Raw genomic sequence first — 23853 nt, 5'->3', positions numbered from 1 at the left:
CTTTTTTGAGAAGTTAGTTGTGTTTATAAGCAAATTTTTATCAGCAGTGCAAAAGAAATGTAGCTGTAGGGAAGAAGTGTTTCTCTGCCTTTCATTCTGAATCGGCGAGTCGGTGAGTTCTACCAGAAGATGGCATTACCGCCTTCTGAGAAGCATCATCCTATTGATTTGAAATGACCTTGGGTTTTGGATTGCAAATAAAGTTAAAACTAGATTTGTCCTAACACAAATCTGAATATTTTTCATTCTTTTTTTTTTTTTTTGGCCATGCCGCGTGGCATGTGGGATCTTAGTTCCTCAGCCAGGGACAGAACCCACAGCCTCGGCAGTGAAAGCATCGAGTCAGAGGAGAGAAAATGGTTACTTACTTTGTTTACTTTTCTTTTTTCTTAAGGGCTATTCCTTTGTTGCCCCTTCCATCCTCTTCAAGCGTAATGCAGCTGTCATGGACCCCCTTCAGTTTCACATGGGAGTTGACCGCCCCGGAGAGACGCACGTTGCAAGGAGCGCGATGCTGAAGGTACAACCGCGCGGTGGTTAAGTGACCTGTTCGCGGTTTAAAGGCCCGCGCTAGTCGTGTTTCTCAAGTCCTGCAAATGTAGTAGACTTTCCATTTGACTCAAACCTAATTTTAAAAAGGGAATAAATGGAAATAGCGATATTTGCCCTAGAAAATTCCCAGCGTCCATTTGAAGGAGCGCCTTTTTTACAGCAGTAGAAAATGGTGCATTTACATAAGTGATAGAAATGTTAGAAGTGAGCTAATGATGAATTTTTAAAGATTATAAATGTGTTCCAGTCCTGCTTATGAACGTTCATAATGTTCTGTTACTCAGCAATTCTATCTGTCCCTGTGTGTGCCTGACATTTTCTTAAGTTAAATGGTGCTGGTTTCTTATCAGGAGTCTCCATTCTACCAACACTATGACCTAGATCTGAAGGACACACCACTGGGAGAAGGAAGTTTTTCAATCTGCCGAAAGTGCGTTCACAAAAAAAGTAACCAAGCATTCGCAGTCAAAATAATCAGCAAAAGGTACGCCCTTTTCTCATATATTCGTTCTAGTGGATGGGTTCTCTAAGATCTTTATTGAAAAGGAAAGTAACAGTATGTTGTAAGGTTTTTAACCAAGGTTTTAGCCATTCAGCTCATCAGTTGATCCATTATACTTCTAGCTCTGAGACAGTAATCCACTTTAGACATAAATCATAGTGTGATACGCTTTTGAGGTTATTACGAGAAGACTTTCTTGTGGCAGTGTTATTTAAACAGACTTGCTTAGTGAGTTCAGCAGCTGTTGCCATTCCTATTAGGTGTTCTATTTGAAATATTTTGTCTGAAATTATTAATATTTAGCAGTCCACAGGTAGCTTTGAGAACTAGTTGTTTTGGTAACTGACTGTTACCTCCATGATGGTTTATTCTTATTACCAAATTGTCGAGCACATAGGGCATCCATTTCTTCATATGATTAAGCACTTTCCTGACTCGGAAATAATCATTTTTCTCAAGAATAATGCTGTACTTGCTCTGGTGGGTGTATGACTCACTGCTTTATGAAAGCCTCCTTCTGATACTTTGACACTCACATTCTGAATATGCTGTAAGCGAAAACAAAATTAGGGCTGGGGCTGTACTTCCAACAGCCTGATGAAGAGGAGTGTAGACACTGACTGCTTCATCTTTCAGGATGGAAGCCAGCACTCAGAAAGAGGTAACAGCTCTGAGACTCTGCGAAGGACACCCCAATATTGTGAAATTACATGAAGTTTTTCATGATCAGGTATTCGGCTTTTTTTTTTACTGTACATACTAATTCATATGCAAGGTTCTACTTTTCAGCAGTGTTGTCGTTGCTTCTGGCGCAGAGTCAGGGATATGGGGCGTGACGCAGCCATTCCAGAGGTGAAAACCCGCAAACTCTCACGCACCCATCAGCGCCGCCCCCCGGCTTCTCTCGCTCTGTCGAGGTCGTGCAGGGCCTGGGCGGAGGGTGTGGGAGGGGCGTGGAAGCCCCGCCCCTGCGCTCACTGCGGTCCGGCCGCCGCGCCTCTCAGCTGTTCCCTTCGCCTTCAGCCTGACGCTGTGACTTTGAGAGTGGAACTCAGCCTGAAGCCTCATTGCTCTCCTTTTTGTTTAGTTGCTAAGTTGTGTCTGACTCTTTTGTGACCCCGTGGACCGTAGCCTCTCTGTCCATGGCATTCTCCAGGCGCGAACACTGGAGTGGGTTGCCATGCCCTTCTCCAGGGGATCTTCCTGACCCAGGGGTCGAACCCGGGTCTCCTGCATCGGCAGGCGATTCTTTACCGCTCAGCCACCAGGGAAGCCTCCTTAGTGCAAGGTAAAGAGCAAATAGGAAGCAGAAGAGCAAAGAGGCTCCCTTCCCTCTTCTCATTCCAGGGGCTCACACTCCCCCGCGCTGCCCCCTCGCCAGTCCCGCTTTCCGTCAGGACCCTCACTCAGCGCATGTCACTGTGGACACGGGAGGGATGCTCTTGGGCCAGGTCCATGCCTCGTCCTCTGCAGACATCTCTCCGCCAGTCATCTCTCCTCCCGACTGGGCGGGGAGGCACATTTGCACAGAAGACAACATGCGAGGCAGCAGAGCCGAACCCAGGCCTGGGTGTGGTTGGCCCCGGCTTTACCAGTGAAGAAACAGGTTCAGAAGGGCCATGAGTGTTTTCCCACAGTGGGGAAAAAAAAAGAATCATGAGACTTATCCAACCACAGTCACATAGCAAGTCAGTGAAAATCCCGCCGGAGAGCTGGTCTCCGGTTTGGGCTCCCTCCAACGTGCTGCCCTGACGTGCATGTGGTAGGGAAGCTGCGGCCCAGCTCTCTGCCGCACTGAACTCCCCGGAGCGCCGGGGGCTCGCAGGACCCGGCGGGGAGACCAGCGGCGGAGGAGGAGCGAGACTGCGATCGCTGCTGTTCCTTAGCGTGTACCTAACGTGGTCCAGGCATCGCAGCTCTCATTCTACATGCATCGTCTTACTCAGTCCTTACCATGACTCTGTGAAGTGGGAAAAGCAAAACTCACAGAAATGAAGTAATTGGGTCTCCCCATCTCTGAGTGGTCCTTCTGGGATCTGAACCTACACAGTCCAGCTTCAAAGCAGGCTTTTGATCACTGTGTCCTCCTGCCTTAGGGAAGGCAGATGCACTGTCTGGTTTTCATATCAGGTGAGTGAACACCCCAAAAATGACATTGTCCGCTTGCTCCTTGGTGCTTATATCAGAAAAGGAAGACCTCTGAATCAAGGATTGGGGGGACTGGTCTCCCTGCTCCTTCACAGCCTCTGCCTCTTCGGGGTCCCCAACCGCAGTGCAGGAGGTGAGTCCCTGTCCCCTGGGGCTGCTTAGGAGGAGACGGCATGGCTTCCTGTGGAAGACGATTTGCACATCCATCAAGAGCTTGGTGGATGACCTTAGGCACACAGCAACAACCACGGATGCCCCTCCGTGGTTGCACCTGTGCTCTGAGCTACTCCTCCCCCCACAAGACTTTGGATCCGTGACCTTCGGGCCACCATCAGATCTCGGCAATTACACCCCTAATATTGTATTTATGTGACAAATTAACTTTATCATCTGCTGCTGTTATGTTCAAGAGTTACTCGAATAGACACCATCTCATGGGGAACTCCCCTGGTGTACAGTGGTTGAGACCCCATCTTCCAGTGTGGGGGACGAGGCTCGGTCTCTGGCTGGGGCACTGAGATCCCACCTGCTCAGAGCAGCTGAGCCCGCGTGCTGCAGCGAGGGAGGCCCCCACACCCACACGGAGACCCTGTACGGCCAGAGCACCGTCTCATGACGGAATCCTGGATGCACCAGTAGAGATACGCTGTTGTTCTCATATACGGTTGTTGATTACTTGGGTTGTTTTTTCCCCCCATAATGGTGACACAGTTGCCTACATCATGCCACATCCAACACAGTCTGCTTTTCATCTCAAGATCCTTAATCACATCTGAGAAATCCCCTCATCATACAAGGTAGCACCCCTCAGTTCTGGGGGTTAGGATGTAGACATCTTCAAAGGGCTATTATTCAAGCTACCATATACACATTTTCCCCCATTATCTACATTTTTATTGGTAAGGGCACTAAAGTTCATGGAGGTAAAGTAACATCCACTGGGTCATAAGTAAGTTGCAGAAATGGCGTTCAGATGCAGGCTTGACTCTAAAGCCTATCTCTTAAATCACTCTAGGTGTTGCCTCTCATTTGTTGAAAGCTTGCTGGCATACACTTGTAGCAGACCTTTAGCTTTGACCTAATTTGGCTGATGTAGAAATTCAAGTTAGCATAGTCTCTAGTAGCCTGGGAGCAATTCTCTTTAAAAATAAAAAAAAGAAAAAAAGGGTTATTCACCTTCTAGAATATGCCCATTGTGTGCAGGATAATGTATTTATAGCCATCTTTTTTATGATGCAGTTTTTCTGGACTTTGCTAATTCAAAAGGAAGCATGCTTTGTTTTGTTTGTTGAGTGACATTGGTGTGATAAGGCATAGCATTTGAATCTGATTATTGATAACTTTTTTAAACCATTTGTGTTCATTGGAGAGCGGGTAAAATTCCTTTGCTTTTCAATAGCTCCTATGTTATTTTCTTTATGGAAATATATGCAAAATATAATAAGTATGTAACTTTTGATACTGTTTAATTAAGATAATGCCTTTGGGATCAAAAGCAATTTTGTCTTTAAAAAGCCCATAGTGAGTTATGGGTGTTTGCCGTGAGAATTAACAGGAACCCTGAAACTAATCTGTGGAGCTCTAAGAGAAGATTTAAAGTGACATCATCCAATAATGCCTTTTTTTAAAAGTAAATTTGCCATTAAATGTGTGTGTGAGGCCTCTCGTGGGCAGCGTGTTCCATCAGTAATCTTCTATATTATTTAAAGCAGCCAATTTCACATTATTATCAGTACGAGGTCACACTTTAAAAAGAAACATATGTAAACTCGATAGAGAGGGTTGGAATGCAATTCAGCTGAAAGAATTCGTGGAGGAAAGAAGACATAAGGATTTCACTGCAGTGCTTGAAATTTTCCATTACCGAAATAGAACTCTAAAAAAGACACATTATCCTTCAACTCTTTCCTCTAAAATGCAAGGATCACCGTTGATTATTTTAACAAGAGACTATTTAAATTTATCAGTTACAATTCATAGTCAGTAAATGTTTTGTGCGTTGATCAGCCTCTCCTCCTCTTCAATAAGGCCCTCCACATTGTTCTTTCTTTTCTAGCTTCACACATTTCTAGTGATGGAACTTCTGAACGGGGGAGAGCTGTTTGAACGCATTAAGAGAAAGAAGCATTTTAGTGAGACGGAAGCCAGCTACATCATGCGGAAGCTGGTTTCAGCTGTTAGCCACATGCATGACGTCGGAGTGGTACACAGAGATCTGAAACCCGAGGTATAAAATCATATAATGCAATCTAGCATCATTATTAAATATCCCCTAGACATGTGTGGGCTTTTTTTGCGGGGGGGGGGGGGTTATTTTCAGGGATTTTTTCTAAATAGATACTTGCAAATACCATGTTTCTTGGATTTTTTTCCTATTCTATTTCAGTCTAAAATAAATCTGTCTTTTCTTTTTTTTGCCAGCTGATCATCTCGAGGTTATATTTGTAAGTGTGAGAGCCTTTTATGGAAGAAATACTTTATGCAACAGTTGTGGACTAAAAATAGCAATGGAAATTTTTGTAGCAGAAAATAATATCCCTCCTATATGTATACCATTTTAGAGAGTTTTTTTTTAAATGGTTTCATTTTGAAAGCTTATCTTTCACTTTCATAATCAAATTGATGAGCTCATTAATAGGGACGTATATAATCCTGTTTTGGATATTTAAGCGTTGTCTTGGTGTAATTAGTTATGTGATCTTTACATGTGCTTTTCTTTGCTCACCTGCTGCAGAATTTATAGAACTGTGTAGCAGTGCGGAAGTAGCGGCTTTCCATATATTTTTTCTTTCAAAAGGTTAAGAAAGAAGGTTCTAACTCTAGAATAGTCCCTTTTTAGTATCAGAAATGTGAAAATTCCTCCCTTTTAGAAAATCATCAAAACAATAATGCAAGTTGAAAAACAAAACCCACTCCTTTATGAAAGGAAAACAGTGAATCATCCTTTACCATAGGCAAAATTATATATACTTACTCTCTAAAATAGAATTTCAGTTTTAATTGCTCTGAGACTGTAATGAATTTTCAAGTATATTTAAAATAATAATTTGGTGTTTATTTTTGTGTTAGACTATGAAACAATCTCTCTCAAAAAGCACCATTTACGCCTCTTGGTTAAGTACCTTAGGTAACTGGTAGGAAGAGGATGTTTTGGAAATGGAATTCTCTGTCTTTGGATATAACTGACTGATTCCTAAAGTATTTAAACTTCTGTGTACTTTCCATTATTGTTATTCCTATTACTCGTGATTAATCAAAAGCGAGTTGTGTTTTATGAGCTGGCAGCTCTGCTCGCTGCCCCTTTGCTTCCTGCATCCCAGTTCTCACTCTCCCACACAACGCCCACTGGAAATATGGCACTCCGTACATTGGAGATTAACTGTCTATTTTTAAATGTGAACACATACCACTTAAATGCTTTTTTTGATAGACAAGGAACAAGCATGTAATTTTTTTAATTGAAAAGATCTGTTCCATGACTGTCTAGAATTCATTTTCACATGTTTTATTCTTTGATAACTGGCCATCTGTCCCCTCATGAGCCTCAAACGACGCAACTGTCCTCTCCAACAGAACTTAAATTCGCCTTCCGATTTTACTGATTAAAAAAACACTCACATAGCTTTGTTCTTATCTGTTAAAAAGATTTTGTCTCAAGTAGGCATTTAAAAAGTAGCACTGTCTCATTATATAGGACATCCTGCTACTCTGATAGTCCTAAACCAACACGTGATTTGGAGACATGAAAATGTACCTTTGTACTAACATTGTCATAATAAAATGGCTTTCACTTTGACTTTTAAGTGGCTGATTATATTATTTTCAAGCCAAAAGTTTAATGCCTTTCACATTGATAGCATTTTAAGATCTGTTTATGTCTCTTTTGGTAGCTATTTATGTGGTATTCATATTCTACACAGGCAAGATAACTTCTAGGTGGTGAGAATCAAGTAAATTTAGAAGCTGGCTGACATTCTTAGTAGGCTGCTTTGTATGTTTCAAACTGATCCCCATATTCTTGAAAGATTGAGAAATTTTATCGAATTAGTTCCTGGCACAGCTTGAGACAAGGACTTAAGTGGTTTGAGTGGTGACTTCCTGCCACTCCTGACCATGTACGCCCAGCTCCACTTTGAGAAGTGGGAGAGGAGTGAAGAGGGGAATGCCACGTCTCCTCCGTTTCAAGATCTGTGAACAAGGGAGTCCTTAGCCAGTCTTGGTATAGGAGACTCTGAAGTCCTTGCCAGAGACTCGCGGGCTGTGGGGACAGGCCGGGCGCCTCACCCGCTGCTCTGTGCCGCAGCCCAGCACCTTCTGCTGCAGGAGAGCCGGGGGCCACCTGCTGGGCGCTCTCCAGGTTCTCCTGCCTGAACGCCAGTGTGACTGCAGCGGTGGCCAGGCCTTCCATTGAATTATATTCGCATTTAAGTTCCATCAAAAATTCAGGATTAAGCATTTAGTATGATAGAAAATTTAAGAAAACCTTTCAGCTAATTTTTTTTGTTTCTTTCCTCCCACTTCATTTTTAACTTTTGAAAGGGGGCCTAGAAGATTTTTCTTCTTTGTATCAATGAAGCCTTCTATGATATTTTTTTTTTTCACTTTGAATAATATTAAAAAGCAAATGATGTTGCAGAGCTGGGGCAATAATTTAATGCTCATACTAGATTTTGTTAGGATGGCTAAAGACAATATTATCAGATTCACTTACTGTGGGTACTAGCTTGATGTACTAATAAAAATGATGATTTGCATACCAGTATAGTTAGATTGTTTAAACAAGTGGTAAATACAAAAGTAATCAGGGACTTCTCTGGCAGTCCACTGACTCTGGCAGTCCAGTGGTTAAGAGGGAAACTCCCAGTGCAGGGAGCATGGGTTCGATCCCTGGTTGAGGAACTAAGATCTTGCATGCTGCATGGTGTAGATAAAAAAAACAAAACAGAAGTAATCAGTAAAACCTTAGTGATTGAGAAGGCTTGGAAAATACATTTTCTGAATAATAGAGGGATAATCTCCATAAGCATCAAAAAATGTTCAAGTATTAACTGTTTTGGAAAAAATATTTCTGAAATGCATGGCTCCACAATGTATTCTTTAATAGGTTTTACTAAATATTGTTAACTGTTTTGCTAGATATTATATAACTATTTTATTTGACTTCATTCAACAGACAAATATTTACCAAACCACCTGCTACATGACAAAGTCATGAGTAAGATAGACACAGTTGTTGGCCTCATGGAATTATGGTCTAATGTGGGTGAAGACATTGAGCTAATAATGCAGAGCTGATAAATGCCAGAAAAGAACAGTAAATGCTAGAAGGAAATACAATAGTTTTCAGCTTCAGTTTGGTGACATCTCTAAAGGAGGATTAGATGCCTGAGAGCCAGGTGGGAGGGAGGTTGGTGGAAGAAGTAGAAGACAGACCACAAGCAAAAGACGAAGAAGGGGCATGACGCCATTGGGAGTGTCCCTCGTGACCTTGTAAACTCGAGGTGGTCCAGAAAGCTAAGGCAGAGAACAGCGGATGCTGGGATCCCACTCCCAACCCACGGAGTCAGATCTCTGTGTCTGAGTCCAATGTAAATATTAATAGATAATGTTGCAAAATGCCTCTCCAAGGCCCCTGACACTTTAATGAGAAACTTCTTATCTTGCAGAATTTATTGTTTACTGATGAAAATGACAATTTGGAAATTAAAGTCATTGATTTTGGGTTTGCACGCTTGAAGCCACCTGATAATCAGCCTCTGAAGACGCCGTGTTTCACTCTTCACTACGCTGCCCCAGAGCTCTTGAATCACAACGGCTATGATGAGTCCTGTGACCTCTGGAGCTTGGGCGTCATTTTGGTGAGTTCGTATCGGCCACGCCATCAACCCTTTCGGTTGGTTCTCTGTGTCCCCTGCATCTCTCCTTTTGCTGTCTGTCTGTCTTTTTTTTTCCCCCACTGGGATATAATTGCTTTACAATGTCATGCTAGTTTCTGCTATACAATGAGGTGAATAAGTTACATGTGTACATACATCACCCTATCCTCTCACACCCCCATCCCACCCCTCTAGGTTTTTCTTAAATTCATTAAAAAAAATTGGCAAATTGATTTCTTTTCTGCACAAACAGTAAAAGGCCTGACTGAAGACTATTTCCCTTTCTTAAAATTTATATTGGAGAAAATGTAGGAATTTTTATTTTGGTTTATTTAGAATATTTAAGGCAACTGTGTTTTGTGTGAAGTACAGTTATATATATGTATTTTTAAAGAAGCAATAGTCTATTTTCATAAGCTATGCATATTAGATATAATATGGAACTAGCAAAGTGACTCATTAATGGAAAAATATTTAAAAGTATATTCTCTGAGATTTTCAGCCCAAAAAGCAGTTGAGGAATATCACTTAGGATAAATTAACAAATTAATAAATAAAATTTAAAATATTCATAATAACTTATAGTAATCATGGTAAGCATGCTTTTCACAAAACCTCCTTGGCAGCCATGATCAGAAACAACATGAGCTAGAAAAATCTCAGCATGTTTTTTTTTTTCCTCAAAATAGCTTTATTTTTTCTGCATACAATTTGTAGTGCTTAATCATAGGGAGAAGTTTTCAGACATAGAGAAAGATACAAGGAGCAAGGTGAAACCACACGTAACCTCATCATATAGAGATGATGTTGTATAAGCTCTTCCCCTCTGCCCAGCCCTCCCCCATATTGTGTATGCTGCATATCTTTCTACACGTTTTTCTGTATGTTTGTATATATATTTAGGCTTTTTTAACAAATGAGATTATGTGATATGTAGTTTGGGTCTCCAGAGTTTGACATTTCTTTACTAATGAGCAGTTAGCATTTTCTAGCCTCTCACTAATTATAAGCCACACAAATGAATATTTTTGATATATGTACTTGCATTGATCTATTTCCTTAGACTAGACTCCTAGGAGAAGGGTATATACATCCTTATTTTGACATATATGGCTGTATTTCCTTCTAGAAGGTTTCCAGATCATGTTCTCATCAGCTGTATGTGAATACATGGGATACTATCAATTTCAATCTAAATTACTTCCTGTGGTTATTATAAGTTGCATGCATTTTCTTTGATGAGTGTTTAGTGTGTGCATCTTTTCATGTATTTGAACATTTTAATTTTCTCTTTTATGAATTTGCTGTTGATGAGCTCTGCCTACTGTCCCATGGGGAGATTTTTCACATTGAAACTTAAAGCTCTATTAAGGATTTTAATCCTTTGTCAGACATTAATGTTGGAAATGTTTTCTCTGGTTTGTCATTTCTTTGAAAACTTTGTTCACAGTTATATGAGGTTTTAATTTTGTTTTTAGAGAGGTTTATATAGAGAAGATTTTTTAATTTCTATGTTTTAATGGAGAAATTAAAAAAATTTTATGTAAAAAATTTTAAAAATGAAAAAAACATATCTATTTAAACCCCTCTAAAAGCAAAATTCAAATATGTTGGGCTTCCCAGGTGGCACTAGTGGTAAAGAACCTGCCTGCCAGTGCAGAAGACACAAGAGACACGGGTTTGATCCCTGGGTGGGGAAGATCCCATGGGGAAGAGGGCATGGCAACCCTCTCCAGTGTTCCTCCCAGGAGGATCCCGTGGACAGAGGAGCCTAGCCGGCTACAATCCATAGGGTCACAGAGTTGGACACGACTGAAGAGACTTCACGCGAGATGCGTCAGCCTTTTCCTTTGTGGTATCTGGCTTTGATGTCAGATTGGCGCTCCCCCCGCAGCCCTCCTAATTTCCCTTTCTGTGCTCATCCCTCCATCTGGGTTTATTTGGATGTCAGTTTGTCTTCCCCCAGTGGCAGCCAGTTGTCCTTGCAAGATGGTTCTTTTATTTTTAAGCTATAGGTTTTTATTTCAGCAGTTTTAAGTCATCATTTATAATTTGCAAATTAAACTACATATTTATGAGTATGATTTAAACAGCTAACGTCTGTGGATTTGAGTTTTGTTCGACTTAAGCTGATTACAGTAGCACTCTCCTAAAAAAATTCATCTAAATAAAAAAGAGCCTTTCTTTTTTAGCAATAATACAAGACTACCCCCTTGTAAAAGAGCCTTTACTTAAATACAAGCCAAATGTAATTATCATGCTTTTTAAGGTTTTAAAAGACACTCTTAGACATGCAGACAGGTATTTTAGAGCCTCCAAATGCCTTATCTATGGAAATAACCTCATATAATGGCGTGGAGAGAAGCCAGGCTTCTCTCTAGATGTAATTGTCAACTCTTAAACAGGAGCAGGAAACATCAGATTAAACGATACCACCAGTTTATAATCACAATGTCCAGACTGCTGGAATTCTGCAGGATAAACAACCTGGTTACTCTAGCAAATAAGTTATAAGAAAAAGTAGACTGGGAACCTGTAGATTAAAAGACACTTAAGAAACGATGTTTGCATTTTACTTGAATTCATTTTACTTCAAACAAATTCTAATTTTAATTCTATTTGTTAAATTCAAACTGTCATACAAATGTGATTATATTATTATACAGTGTGTATAACACAATTGAGGGAATTTGATTATTGACTGGATATTGGATGATACAAAGGTATTACTGCTAATTGTTTTTCAGTGCAATCATAGGTTGTGGTTGTGGGATTTTAAAAATCCTTGCCTTTTAGAGATACAAAATGAAATACTGGGTTGGCCAAAAATTTCATTCAAGTTCTGTTACAGCCCATGGAAAACCCAAACAAAGTTTTTGGCCACTCCACTACTTACATAAGAAAAGCTAAGTTAGCGCCTGCATTAAACTGTCCATGGAAAAAAAAGAATACCTTGTAAACTTTTCCATATAAGTGAGTGCTTCTCTCCAGAGGATCTAGATTTGAGCTATCCCATAGTAGGCACAAAATTTATTTGGAGTTGTTTGCCTTAAAAGTCTGTGACCCTTTGCCATGTTGCATGTGATGAACACGAATATGGATACTTTAATATGAAGATAACTTACGTTATCGTCACTGGGTAAAGCAAATACTTGAGAAAGATGCATCATGTCACACATGTGGCTTTGGTTACAACTCAGTCTACCTCATGGATGAGCAGTTCATTGGAAGCATTCAGGACTCTGATTAAAATAGAGCTTACACGGTGTCTTAGTCTGCTCAGGGCCGCCGTAATGAAATAGTGCAGATGGGGCGACTTGAACAGCAGAGATTTATTTCACAGTTCTGGAGGCTGGAAGGTCCAGTTCCAGGGAGCCAGCAGGCTGGTATCTGGTGAGGGCTCTCCCCGCTGGTTGCAGACAGCCACCTGTTCATGGGGGCCTCACGTGGCCTCTCCTCGCGTGAGCTTGGAGAGAGAGGAGGCCAACTCCCTGGTCTCTGCAAGGACACCCTCGTGGATGAAGGTCCTGCGTCCCCATCACCTTCACCTCCGTAAAGGTCCTGTCCTCAATTCAGCCACGTTGGGGATAGTGTGACTTTTCAGCACATGAATTTTTAAGGCACACAATAATTCAAAGCTTAACAGACAGTGTTTAGAAAATGTAGCATAGGATTATATGCTATTCCATAGGTATATATAGCATACCCATGGGATGGAATATAATAACGGTTAAAACATATTTCTTCCAAGTGTTTTATTCGGGATTTCATATTTTTTCACTTTATTCAGGATTTCGTATTTTTCCACTTTCTTCTCAAAATTGTATTTTGAAAATTTCAGACCTAGAGAAAATTTGGGAGAACAACACAGTGAACATTTAGCATGTTACCACATTTACTTTTGCTTTCTCCCCAATTCCCTCTTGTGTGTTTATACATACACACACACACATATGTATCTTTATGTATATAGATAATTTCTTATCACAACCTTTGCCAACAGTTTGCAGACAGAGAATTATTCTTAACAGAAGTTGATTCCTGGATAATCAACTAAATTCTAAGATCTTGGAGTTGAGAGGAGCCTAAAGTTGTCTAATTCTAGCTCTTCCAAAGATGGTGAATTCATCTTTCCACCCAACAGCTTGTTGAATTATTTACACAGCAGAGCAAGAAAACTCTACTATAAAGGATACTTCTTTATGTTTAGTCATCCATGTATGTGTTAGGAAGTGGGGTAAGATTAAGAAGGGGAGCAGATTTTTTGAGAATCGTTTGGCAGTATCTGCTGAGCACACAGACCAAGTGACCCAGCAGTCTCCATCTCAGGGATGTAGCCAACAGAAATGCCTGTTTCTGTGGACCAGAAGAGATGTGCACAGAGATACAGAGCCGCAGGCTTCAGGGTGCCGCAGATTGGAAATAAGTCAAATGTTTATCAACAAGAGAAGCTATTTTAGTCTGGGTTCCCCTGGAAAGCAGAACCTGAAGTAAAAGCTTACGTTTTGTCATGTTTCTAAGGACCAGACCTGGAGGCTCAGCTGGTGAAGAACCCGCCAGCGATGTGGGAGACCTGGGTTTGATCCCTGGGTTGGGAAGATCCCCTGGAGAAGGGAAAGGCTACCCACTCCAGTATTCTGGCCTGGAGAATCCCATGGATAGTCCATGGGGTCACAAAGAGTCAGACACGACTGAGCGACTTTCACTTTCACTAAGGACCAGAATGCCAGGGAGGCAGGAGGGAGGCAGGGAAGAGGCGAACAGAGGGTGCACCGTGAGTTGCCACCTACTGTCACCAAGTGGAGCTGAGCAGGTGCACTCGCAGAACAGAGACCTCTTAATAGCAGACTGTAATGCTGCAGGGACAGGAAACGTGAATTCTGTGAGCCCTGCACCCACAGAACCTAGGTATGGGGGACCCAGCACCGACGGATCGCCGATGATTCAGCACGGTCCTCAAGGACAGAACTCCAGCCCCACCCTGAGCTGGCATCGTCACCGAGCGTTCCATGTGCTTGGCACTGCCCCAGAGAAAGAATGCCAGTCTGTCCGACAAGTAGGCCCAGTTTCCTGTCTTCTTTCATCAGCTGATCACTGGGATCCCTCCTCAGTGAGGTCGTGGGTGTGAGTTAGGGAAGAGGCCTTGGTGTACCAGAGAGGGGTGGCGTGCGTCCGTGCATTGCCTTGCAGCGCCTCTGGCCTCCGCAGGTCAACTCTGAGCGTGCCGTGTGCACGGCACAGCTTGCAGCACTGGCTTTATGAGTCAGGGCGTCTGCTCATCCCAGCTCACAGCTTTGTCCGAGCTTCAGGAAGCGTTTCAGCTGACTGCTCTCACTGGCTCCAGGCATCCTTGCCAGGGTGTTGAGTCTTGAGTCTCAGACGAGTGTTTCCGTGGCAATAATTTCTCCATCAGGTCTCTTGTCCCATCGGCCCACCCTAGTTCAGCATCTTCAGAATCCGTTCTCTTCTGTGTCCCCTGACCCCTCCTCGGCCGTTTTAGCCGGGGCCCGCAGTTCCTCTGGTATATGCACATTCCGCTGTTAATGTTGTCTTTTGAAATGATTAGATTATCCCTTTTTTATTCTTCTTGTCCTGAATATAGCTATAAAAATGGTTTTAAATCTTGATATCATAGTAAGCCATTTCTTTTTATCTACAAGTCTGAAATGTATTGGTTGTTTCAGTGATCAAAGTCATGTAATCTTTTAAACTTACTAATGCTAATTGTAATATTTGGGAAATTATGCTGATGAAGTTAGTAATGAAATGACCAGAGTGGCTTTGATGGTGATTTTGGCAGACATTCTGTTTTGCTCTTTTTTTCTTGATAGTATACAATGTTGTCAGGGCAAGTTCCATTTCAGTCTCATGATAAAAGTCTGACATGCACCAGTGCAGTGGAAATCATGAAGAAAATTAAAAAGGGAGATTTCTCCTTTGAAGGAGAAGCCTGGAAGAATGTATCCCAAGAGGCTAAAGATTTGATCCAAGGTAAGAATCTAATGAAAAAGTTTATATGATGTATAGCGATTGAAGTGGAACCATACCCGTGATACATATATTTGTTTGTGAATTATTGAAGAATCCCTGTGTGTTTAAGGATTCAGGCTACTCTGTTCAGCCTCAGCTTCGTATGAGGACACCCTCCGTCAGCAACCTCGTCCACATTCACAGCCGCAGTCTCCCACCTTCAAAGGGAACTGCTTCCTCTTTCCTCTCCTTTCCCCCAGGCACATGCGTCCTCCTCTCCCTCTTGTTTTCATGGCCAAGACCCTCGACCCCCACCACCTTCCTCGCAGCCAGGCCCTGGGCGCTGGGGTTCAGCATCGCTGCCAGCTGCCCCCCCGCCCCATTCTCAGGGCTCTCATCTGAGGTCTGGTCACAGCTGTCTCCTAACATCCACAACATGCTTTCAACTTACCTACTTGCTCTGGCTTTATGTGTCTGTCGTCCATCGGCTCAGGGACCTTCCTAATATCCAGATGCAGTCATACCTTTTTTCTGTTAAAAGTTCTTCAGAGAATGCCAGTGAGCTTTAGGTCAGACTCCCTAGTGGAGCCATCACGGCCTGGTTCTGCCTCCCTCTGTTTCCTGTCACCCTCACGCCAACAGCTGTTGTTCAGTCGCTCAGTTGTGTCCAACTCTTTGCGACCCCATGGACAGCAGCACGCCAGGCCTCCCTGTCCATCACCAACTCCCGGAGTTTACTCAAACTCATGTCCATTGAGTTGGTGATGCCATCCAACCATCTCATCCTCTGTCGTCCCCTTCTCCTCCTGCCCCCAATCCCTCCCAGCATCAGGGTCTTTTCCAGTGAGTCATTTCTTCGAATCAGGTGGCCAGAGTAGTGGAGCTTCAGCTTCAGCATCAGTCCTTCCAGTGAACACTCAGGGTTGACTTCCTTTAGGATGGACTGACACTGTGGAACACCTGAATTCTTCAGATGTGCTGAGTTTTCACGCTCTGTTCACCCTTACTCGTGCTCGTCCTAATCCTGGGGCTCACTTTGTCATCGACCCTGCTCATCCCTCAGGACTCATCTCCTGGAAGCCCCCAGGGTGCCCACCCCCCAGGGGTGAGCCCTTCCCCAGAGTCTGCTGCGCACGTGTCCTCGGATGGGATACGACCTCACACATAGCTCCTCCCGGAGCCTCCATCTGCACGTTCCCTAACCTGCGGAAGGTGTTTGTCTGTGCGTCAAGTAGACCTCAGCGCTCTGTTTGGAGGGGGTTTGCCTGGCCCCTGGTGGGAGTCCTTGTTTCACGTGGTTATTTCCCCGGATTGGAAAGCCCTGCTAGCCTGCAGCCTCCTGAAGACAGGCTGCTGTGGGCATCACTGTGAGCAGCCAGCGCTCACCAGGGATCTCAGTGTAGATGAGAATGGAGGTAACTGTCCTTGTAGGAGGTTGACGCTGTATAGAAACCACCATGTCTTGTGAACATAATTGAGATCTCTGAGGTTGATTTTAAACTATGTTTGAAATAACAGCTCATGAAATAAAAATATCTTATTTATTCCCACAGGACTCCTCACAGTCGATCCAAACAAAAGGCTTAAAATGCCTGACTTGAGATACAATGAATGGCTTCAAGACGGCAGTCAGCTGTCCTCAAATCCTCTGATGACTCCAGACATTCTGGGCTCTTCAGGAGCCGCGGTGCACACGTGTGTGAAAGCCACCTTCCACGTAAGGCTCCGGCTCTGCGCTCCCGGGGGCTCTGCTCTCCTGGGCGGTTGGAGAAGGGACTGATGTCCTTACTCTGTAACCTCAGAGGCACACTCTTGGGCGGACAGTTTTTAAAATGGGTTCTTTTAATTTTAGATATGCTTTTATAAATCCCTTCATGACATAAACACATTTCTGAACAGAAAGTGCATGGGGACCAGAGTCACCGCAAACCCACACAATATTTATTTGACATTTGAGATGAGGCAGTTGTCTGATATTTGAATAGTTGAAGTTTTTCAGTCACTAAGGAAAGCAATATGCATATTATTAGAACTTTTTCAAAAATGTTCTTTTGTTGAAGTTTAGTTGGTTTTACAATGTTGTATTAATTTCTGCCGTGCAGCAGACTTGGTTCAGTTACACATATGTATAAACACTGCTGTATATTCGTTTTTACCTTCTGTTCTATCATGGTTTATCACAGGATACTGAACATAGCTTCCTGTGCTGTACGTAGGCGCTTGCTGTTTATTGAATTCTATACATATAATGGTTTGCTTCTGAAACCAAACCTCCAGTCCATCCCTACCCAGCTGTCCTTCCCTCTTGGCAACCAGAAGTCTGTACTAGCACTTCTGTTCTCTCTCAAATAAGCCAAATCACTGTCTGTAGAAACCATAAATAAGCACTGGAAGTTAAGGCCCCTGTGAAAGTCCATCCCTTCAACAGTCATTTTGTGCATAATTTTATTGTTCTAGAAACTGAGGGATAAGAAGTTAATTAATTGGTATTAAGTAAATATTGTGTTCTTGAAAGGCTGAGACTACATAGCAATAAACGTAGATTCTGGCACACTCGTGTCAAACAGATGCAAGTACATTAAGATAATTGTCTAAGGAGCAGAGGAGTTAGAGAGAAATAACATTACTTCTGAGAGGATTATCTTGAGGAAGGAGACAGGATAGCATTTCCTCTTGGCTGCAGAAATGGATTAAAAAACTAATGAACTGGGATCTGGTGAGGCGTGAAGAGATTAACGGCAGGGTTTGCAGATGATCCAGATCTTCTCAGTGGCATGTGAGGCAAGGTTGTCACCTCAGCAATGCCTACGCCTGAATCTGAAAAAAGTAGAGACGGGCTGCTGTGAGGAGGAAGCCAGGCTGAGGTCTGTGGAGCTCATCTCTGCATATTATCGTGTCCAGGACTGCACTGACTGTACTGATGTGGGCGTGGAAGTCAGGGGCTCTGTGCTGGGACTTTGTGGTTGGAATCTTAAAGCTCAGGATGAGTCAGAGTAATGGGTGGAAGGGAGTGAGATTGCTGACATTCTCCAGGAATTTCTAGTCAGTCAGTGGTTCCTTTAATTGAGAGGTAGCACTCCCCTCTTCAAAAGATTGATTAGAATTGGGACTCCGGGACAGCCTCGCTGGTGGGTTTCGGGAGGGCCCTCAGAAACCCTCCCCATCGACTTTTGTACCCTCCTGGAGTTTTAGATGCAGCAGTTTAAGGTTTAGATAAAGTGGTTCCTAGGGCTTCCCTGCTGGCTCACCTCATACTCAGTAAGGAATCTGCTCACAATGCGGGAGACCTGGTTTGATCCCTGGGTGGGGAAGATCCCCTGGAGAAGGGAAAGGCTACCCACTCCAGTATTCTGGCCTGGAGAATCCCATGGGCTGTATAGTCCATGGGGTTGCAAAGAGCCGCACACAACTGAGCGCTTTGACTTTCACTTTCCTAGGACAAGCTGGAGCTGTGGTTGCCAACCACGCATTGTCTGTAAGTCATAACTGCGAGGAAGACTTCAGTCCTTTCACTTGCGTGGCGGTTCCTCCTTATTTTTTTCTTCCCTTGTTATTCAGTCTCTCAGTCGTGTCTACCTCTTTGCGACCATATGAACTGCACCACGCCAGGCCTCCCTGTCCTCCACTGTCTTCCAGAGTTTGCTCAAACTCATGTCCATTGTGGAGAAGGAAGTGGCAACCCACTCCAATGTTCTTGCCTGGGGAATCCCAGGGACCGGGGGAGCCTGGTGGGCTGCCGTCTGTGGGGTCACACAGAGTCGGACATGACTGATGCGACTTAGCAGCAGCACGTCCACTGAGTCAGTGATGCCATGCAACCATCTCATCCTCTGTCGTCCCCTTCTCCTCCCGCCTTCAGTCTTTCCCAGCATCAGGGTCTTTTCCAGGGAGTCGGCTCTTGGCATCAGGTGGCCAAAGCTTCAGCATCAGTCCCTCCAGTGGGTGTTCAGGGTTGATTTCCCTCAGGATGGACTGGTTTGATCTTGCTGTTCTTCCCTAGGCCTTCAACAAATACAAGAGAGAGGGGTTCTGCCTCCAGAACGTGGATAAGGCCCCTCTGGCCAAGAGGCGGAGGATGAAGAAGACCAGCACCAGCACAGAGACGCGCAGCAGCTCCAGCGAGAGCTCGCACTCCTCGTCCTCCCACTCGCAGGGCAAGAGCACGCCCACCAGGGCGCTGCAGCCCGGCCACCCCGCCGAGGGCGGCGCGCCCGAGAGCCTCTTCCAGTTCTCCGACTGAGCGCCTGGGCAGCGTCCCTGCAGCCCCGCGGCGCGCCCGGGGGCCAGGCCTGTGCTCTGAGAAGCACACCCCGTTGGGCCCGCTGGCATCCGCCCCGTAGGGAATTTTCCCAGGAAAACCCCGTTGGTTATCCTCGTCCAGAAGCACCGGCGGAGAACGGGACTGTGAGTGGAGCGCACGGCATGCGGTTAGTGACCGGGATGACGCCCGCAGGACTGTCCTGAGAGGGCAGAGACGTCTGTCCGTCTGAGTGGGGCCGGTGAGGTTTGAGCCGCTGACAGTAAGTCACAGGGTCCTCAGAGGTCCGCCAGCAAGAGTTCCTAGGACTGTGATGATACCTGTGCTTCGCCTTGTGGGCATTGTGGGTTTTTAAGAGATATGCATCCTTTGAACAGTGATTGATCAGAAAAAAAAAAAAAGGTCTAACTGTTTTCCAAAAGATTCTGTCATGAATTTTATGTGTGGTGTAAACTTTTTTCTTGAGAGAGGATTTTAACTTATTTTTATTTTATGGTTACCTATGACGATACCCTACTATTATTAATCTTTTTCTAAAAAGTAAAAAGAAAGGCATAAGGAGGTCCCATGCTTTGTATTGGGGACCTCGCTGAGATGCATGCTAAGCTACGTATGTTTTTAATTTTGCACTGCTCTTTCCTGGCAATTTGTTTTCATGGTTACTGCGAAATATTAAGGTACATGTCTCTGTTTTAAGTAATATTGCACTTTATAAAAAATATGAATAAAGCAAGCTGTTTTATAAAGTGCACTCTTTAAAGCATATGTACTGTATTTTTGCCTTTCCCCCCATTATCTACTTTAGGTTTGCCCTCCCGTCCCTTCTGCTCAGGGTGCAGTGTGGAAGGGGCTGTGGTGTGTGGCGGAAGCGTCAGCCGCCGCGGCGCCGCCGTGAGGAGACCTGAGTGGGAATCCTCCTGAACACTGTGCTCATTTGAACACTGTGCCGTCCGCAGCGAGGCGCTCCTCCTGTGGTCAGATTATGTACATAATACTTTAGAACCGTATCTATGACTTGTTTGGAAGTATTTCTGTTCAATTTTAAATCCAGAAAGCATATTTTATGCAGAGCACTTGTATTGCTCAAAAGTTCCGAGTTCATAACGGAAAACAAGTGCTGTGTGCTGAGGACATTTTACTGAATGATCGCTGCTTTTTAAAATGCGATTGATTCATTCCCTATGCAAAAGAAGAAGTGGTAGGATTTGTGTGTTGTATTTTTTTTTAAGCCATCACACGAAATGTCAGGACTGAGAAAAGTGATTTTTTGCTATGTTTACAGGAATCATGTTTAAAAAGGTAATGCCCAATATGTTTATTTTGTCAGTTTTGTTAACAATAACCTCTTGAGCATTAGTTTGGAATTGGGCATGATATTTATTTATTCCTTTCTTGAGATAATAGCAGCATTAATTTCAACCAGTTATGAATACTAAAAATAGTGCACTCTATGTAATAGTAGCATATTTATTACTGAACCAATGTATATATTAATAGCACAAGCAACAAAAATGGCAAATATTAAACTATTTTCAAAATGTATTATCCTGTCCACATTTTTGTTCACAATGATTATCGGACATAACTTTTATACTTTTCAGTGGCCCAAATGGCTGCACAATTCTCGAGTTAGTGAGAATTTTGTGCTTCTAGCTTTTGGTCCTTCTTAGTAATGGTGGGAAATCTGAGGTACATTATTACCGAACTCTGAGGCTAATTCACAGACTGTGATTCCATCAGGCAGAGTTAAAACAACCAAGAAAATGTCCATTTATATCTATAGTAAGGTCGACTATATCTAGAAATGTGTGAGTTAGCTCCAAACATTTTTAAAACTGTGCATTCTAGGAGAAAATACTAATAAAGTGTAAACTATTTGTTGCAAAGGGACAATGATCCAGAAAGATAGTTGGTATACCCTAATGATTGATGGCATAAGTGATACATTGTGAGTATTGGAAATTCATGAGTTTCATGTACATTTATTACCTTTGCCACTTCTGGAGGACTTGACAAAATGAAATGGTGAAACGGCGGGCAGAACACGAGGAAGGAAAGAGAAAGCTGGTTTATCAACTGCTGGGCTTCCTTCACAATGGCCTTGAGGGGAGCTCGGAGCGGGGCCCACGGGGAACGTCCACCCTCACGCTCTGTGTAAACCCACCTGTGGTGTCGCTGAGTGCCCTTTAAAATCCACGAAGCTTTCATGTAGCCACAAAAAACCTAAAAAATACTTCACATGAAAACGTTAAGCGAAAGGACTCGTCTTTGGTATTAGGAGAAGAATACAAGTAGGTTTAAGACGAACAGATATGAATTAAATTCTCTGTGTGATAGTTTTGGAGATAGAACCAAGTCACCCCTTCCCCTCCTCCTTCCTGGCCAGTGTGTGGTTTTCATGTCATTACACGTGCTGACTCATGTATTCTGTAACTGTCCATGCCTAACTGAGAGGTGGGAATAAGAAAAGGAAGCGGTAGAGGAAAGACATGTTGAAAAGCCAGTCTCTTCTAACTGTTGTGCCAGATCCTGTGCTGAATGAGTTAAATTAGCTGTTTTAAAATTCATTAATTCTTCCAACCCTTTATAAAATAATAAACCATTGAACCGCTGGAACAGAAAATCAAGTCTCCAGAGTTAATTTCAATATTCGGGTCTGTCTTGAAATTGCAGATTCACTTACCCATGAAAGACTGCCTTCTATTTCCTTTTTTGTATTACTACTGATTTCTTAAATAACTGTGATATGCTGAGAACTTAACTGTGTAGATGGCTTTGTATAAGCAGGTTATTTTAAAAAAAAAAAAAAACCTACTAGGGTAGCTGTGACTTTTTTTTAATAAGAGAATTCATTTTGTATCTCAGTTTTTTCAAGTATGTTCTCAAATACTTTATACAAGTATACAATTTATTGTCTACTTACTTACCTTACCCTCATTCCAAACACCTGTTACTGTCATATTTGATAAGAACAGGGCACCAAAATGGTGAAAATTTCCACATTACTGACCTCATATGTGTGTGAGACCTTATATTTGTGTGTTCTCCTAATGACCAGTAATAGGAACACAGTTTGGTGATTGTGTGATCACACTTTTAATATTAAGGTCTAAGTAAATAAGTTAAATTCAGATATGCTGCTTACACCACAGCAGTATAATTATAGATGAATTACTGTAATATAGTGAAATATCTCTAAATTGTTTGAGTTTTGGACCCTCAAGTATCTTACCCTAGAACATCCCAATTTCTGGCCTTTAATTTATTTACACCATGCAAGAGTCAACCTTTATTTGATACCTTTATCTGACATGAAAATGTTTGTAGCAGGCTTTAATGAAATTCAGAATTTAAATTCAAGTTATTGTCAAACTCAAAGAAAGTAAAAGTAGTCATAAAATAGCAGATACATCAAAGTTTTTAAGTATGATCTGTCCAAAGAAAATAGCTGCTTCGGCGACATAAAGGTTTTATTTGCTATCATGTTAAGTAACTCCAAATTGTGATATTTCTTAGAGAGAATGTTTTCCTAAAGGGTAGTTATTTAAATTTTTTTTATATGGGGGAAAAGTGTATTTTCAAGGAGGCAACATTTTCATCTTAAGAACACTTGCTTAGTCTCCTTTCTTGCCTTTGAGCTTTCAAGATGTTTCTTCTGAGCCCCTGTCTGTGTGTGCCAGCTCCCTGTTCTGTAATTAGGTAATTGATGCTTTCATTCCCCAAGGCATTTGTCCCCTTTTTAGTTCATGGATGTGTGAATTAAGCAGGTGTCTGTATTTTACATTTACCTCCTATTAGACCAAAGTTGAAGCGGTTCCCCAGTCTGTCTGTCTTGGCTTCTTCTATTAGTGCAAAGTAGGTACTGCTCACTGTCAGCCATTTCCTTTCCATTATTCCTTCTGAGCACGTGGTGAAAACCTTGCTATTTTGTATCTAGAAGGAGACTTGAATTAAAAGACAGGAATCTTGGTATTTATTCATCAGGCTTAATTTTCCTGGTGTATTTCTGCCAGAATGGGTAGAAGGACATTGTGTGATGTTGTCTGCTTATTAATAGAACAGTGCGTAGGCTGTCGTCAGGAGTTGAATACTTCAGGTCAGTCAGGTGGTATTTAATGCAGCAGTTTTTCCCGAGAACACAGGAAGCTGGGATAATTCCTAGCATTATGTGGCTTCCATTAGCCTTTAACGTTGCATGACATTGTTAATTTAGACAGTTTTATAAAATTTGTCTCTTCACTTAAAAAATTAAAATTCCATTTTCATTCTTGTTCCTTTCCCTACAAACAAGAACAGTTTTGATCTTTTAGGTTTTGAAGTCCTCCTGTGTAGAAAAAGAAGAATAAAATGAATAACCCTCCAAAATGTCGTGACTCAGAAAAGGAAATTTAAGTTGTATGCACAGAATGCTACAGGTTTATTTCCTGGCGTTTCTGCTTGTAGATACTTTGGAAAATCGTTGTTGCTCATGTTTTGTTTGTTTTAAAATTCAGTATGGTTGAGGAACTTGGCATTCTTAACTGCGGTTTTATTTTTAACTTTGTAAG

The 23853-nt window shown here is 42.6% G+C and overlaps 1 protein-coding gene across 3 annotated transcripts in view; it reads left to right on the top strand.

The window, feature by feature from the left end:
- Positions 1-20848, top strand: part of RPS6KA5 (ribosomal protein S6 kinase A5) — a 184948-nt gene extending 164100 nt beyond the window's left edge. For all 3 annotated transcript variants that reach the window (XM_043472779.1, XM_043472780.1, XM_043472781.1), the window contains 8 exons: positions 395-520; positions 903-1036; positions 1691-1784; positions 5259-5429; positions 8869-9060; positions 14910-15069; positions 16602-16765; positions 19049-20848. In XM_043472779.1, the coding sequence (XP_043328714.1) occupies positions 395-520; positions 903-1036; positions 1691-1784; positions 5259-5429; positions 8869-9060; positions 14910-15069; positions 16602-16765; positions 19049-19288 (1281 nt within the window). In that variant the 3' untranslated portion in view covers positions 19289-20848. The remainder of the gene's footprint in view (positions 1-394; positions 521-902; positions 1037-1690; positions 1785-5258; positions 5430-8868; positions 9061-14909; positions 15070-16601; positions 16766-19048) is intronic.
- Positions 20849-23853: the final 3005 nt, after the last annotated feature.

The sequence above is a fragment of the Cervus canadensis genome, chromosome 6, assembly GCF_019320065.1.
Source record: "Cervus canadensis isolate Bull #8, Minnesota chromosome 6, ASM1932006v1, whole genome shotgun sequence".
NCBI lineage: Eukaryota > Metazoa > Chordata > Mammalia > Artiodactyla > Cervidae > Cervus > Cervus canadensis.
The sequence above is the reverse complement of the archived record's forward strand: the minus strand, read 5'-3'. Positions and strand labels throughout refer to the sequence as shown.